The sequence below is a fragment of the Zingiber officinale genome, chromosome 3B, assembly GCF_018446385.1.
Source record: "Zingiber officinale cultivar Zhangliang chromosome 3B, Zo_v1.1, whole genome shotgun sequence".
NCBI lineage: Eukaryota > Viridiplantae > Streptophyta > Magnoliopsida > Zingiberales > Zingiberaceae > Zingiber > Zingiber officinale.
Window position 1 is genome coordinate 75,274,193 of NC_055991.1, and position 2,997 is coordinate 75,277,189.

The 2,997-nt window shown below is 45.9% G+C and overlaps 1 protein-coding gene across 1 annotated transcript; it reads left to right on the top strand.

The window, feature by feature from the left end:
- Positions 1 to 977: 977 nt before the first annotated feature.
- On the top strand, positions 978 to 1,538 carry LOC122054941 (calphotin-like). The gene has a single exon (XM_042616354.1). It carries the CDS (start codon positions 978 to 980, stop codon positions 1,536 to 1,538), a length of 561 nt encoding a protein of 186 aa, XP_042472288.1.
- The last annotated feature ends 1,459 nt before the right edge of the window (positions 1,539 to 2,997 follow it).

Here is a 2,997-nt window from a genome sequence, read left to right on the forward strand (position 1 = left end):
CATTTATTGCTTGTGTTTGTTACACTTTATTTGTTACATATTGGATGGATGCATATGATTGACATGCATACAGGGCCATGTTATTTATGGTCTGACGACCTTATTATTCTGATAGGAGGTCCTAGTGAGTACAACTTCTTTTCTTACAGTTTTACATTTTCCATTATTTCAGGAGACTGTACACATATTTGTTACTATTGGATATTTCTTACTATGCATGTCAACTTGGTATCCGCTAAGCGTTGGACTCACCCCGTTGATTATACCTATTTCAGGTTGAGGTCGTCAGAAGATTCCAGTCGCTAGTCCGCACTTCGTGTCGCGACGATTTTTTGCTTACGGACTTGGTTCCTTGTTTTTCTGATGATCTACTTGTTGATCTGTGTTTATAAGTCTCAGATTGTCACCTGTACAGGGGAGATGCTGCCGAAATTTCTTCTGGCAGGGACTATCTGGGGTGTGATAATATTTTTGGTATCAGAGCAAGGTATACGTTACTTGATTTTCATTTTGGATTTTTTTTTTTTATGTAAATCTGATACCAATATTTTTGGTATTAGAGCAGGTTTACGATACCTATTTTTCGTGTTCTGGATTTTTTAGTTAATTTGATACCAATATTTTTGGTATCAGAGCAGGTTTACGATGCATGTTGTTTTTTTAGTGTTTTGAATTTTCGAGTTAATCTGATACCAAATAATTTAGTATCAGATCAAGGTATTCGATACTTGCTTTTTGTTTTGGATTTTTTTGAGTTAATCTGATACCAATTCTTTTGGTATTAGAGCCCAGGTTATTCGAGTAATCTAGGTATTTTCGGATTTGTACGGATTTCCTTCGATTTTCTCATTTCGGAGTTCCGAGGTCATAAATGGGGGCTGGATAGCGACGGAACATCTCCAGACAACAAATAGGTAAAATATTAATTTTTATAATTTTGATACTTGTATTAATATCTGGAACATAATTTAATAGAGATGAGGCGAAATGCACGTGTTCCCACTCCGAGGCATGGTTCAGGACGTCCACGCAAGAGGACATTGGAATCCCTGGCGACGGAGTCGCTAGAGGTGTCTGCTGGGGACGAGCCTGCCGGTCAGGGACAAACTCCACATTGTACTACGAGTGCATCGGGCTCTCAAACTCCGATGGTTTCAGAGGTACCTACCCCGACCATACTCGTCGTACCCACTCCTACAGTATTCATAGTGCCACCAGCGGTGCCTCTTACGGCATATCCGACACCTCCTCCAACAGTACTTGCTGCTACGTACCCGACACAAGCACCAGTAGCACCAGTTACACCTATTGTACCTCCAGCCGTGCCCACCTATACTGACCCTGCAGTGCCACCAGCGGCACCTGTCCTAGCTTATGTAGCAACACCGAGGATACCTCCCCTGGCCTATCCAGCGGTACCACCTATAGTACCAGCTCTAATGGTTTTGCCCGTTCCCGCAATAGTCCCTACTCACCTTACTGGTATAGTTACGGCACGAGCTCGGATCCCAGCTTTGGCAGGGTCAATGAAAAGTTGATTCACCCTATTCCGTGGAGAGACCGATCTGAGTGTGGCCCAGTCCTGAATAGAGACTATGGAGCGGACCTTTACTACATGGTATGCTCCGAGTGGGAGAAAGCAGAGCTGGCTGCTTTCCATTTACGGGACGAGGCCGATATCTGGTGGGATACACAGCGTTCCATCATAGGTAATCAGAACCTCACCTGGGCGAGGTTCAGAGAGGCTTTTTAGAGCCGGTACTTTCCATGGTCATATCAGATGACCCGCCATCAAGATTTTCTGAGTCTTTGTCAGAACAATTGCATAGTGACAGAGTACAATGCTGAGTTTAATCAGCTGACTATATTTTTTCCAGAATTAGTTGTTGAGGACAAATCTCGTATGCTTTAGTTTGTTTAGGGACTGGATGGACATCTGTAAGTAAAGATTGCCGATTTTGGGAGTTCATCTTACATAGAGGCCTTGGACAGAGCACTTATGATTGAGTCAGCACACCAGAGAACATATCTGGACAAGAAGCGGAAGCAGACAGATCGGACATCAGGGCAGATCTAGTAGCCATAGGCTACCAGATAGTAGCAGAGTGGTCGTAATCGGCCAGGGCAGGATACTTCTGGGGTATTTGGTCAGCCTCAAAAGTCAGGGTGATCTTCATCAGGACATTTTTGGTCTCCTCAGCAGAACCGGAAATAGTCCGCTAGCGACATTCACTGCACCAGATGTGGGTCCAGAGACCACATCACATCAGCCTGTGGCCTGGGATAGTCAGTTTGCTATTACTGCAAATAACTCGAGCACCTAAGCCGAGACTGTTCACTGAAGGCTCAGCATATTGCTTCTGGGGTTTCTATTCATAGAGGGCAACACAGTCAATCAAGGACTCGGTGAGGAGGGTAGAGAGGGCAATCTTCACATAGCCAGCAGAGGACAACTCCCCCTGCAGTAGCTGCATATGGCATGCACGGACAGGAGCACTCCAGTGCCCTCATAGTACCACAGAGCTCTGTTCTGGGACCACAGTATTTGACTCAAGGGTAGTACCAGTCATAGCCTCAGCCATTAGTGTAGTATCAGCTGCAGCCCCAGCTACTAGTTTAGTACCAGTCACAGCCTCAGCCCCTAGTAAAGTATCAGCCATAGTCTCAGCCATTGGTTCAGTACTAGTCGCTGCCTCAGCCACCGGTTCAGTATCAATCGCAGCTCACATATCCGTCTCTAGCTCAGTACCCGGCACCGTCACAGTGGCAGGCTCAGACTCAAGCGCAGCAGCCTTTGGCAGCACTACCACCTCCACCACCGCCAGAGACTGGGTGTATTCACGCGGTTACCAGAGAGGTGCGCAGCGGGCCGACCGATCAGTTTTCCGTGGTATGGTTTTACTTTATGCATTATCCGCTGATATGCTGATAGATACTGGTAGCTCACATTCCTTTATTTCCCGTTCCTTTATGAGGGGCATAGGTAGACTACCTACC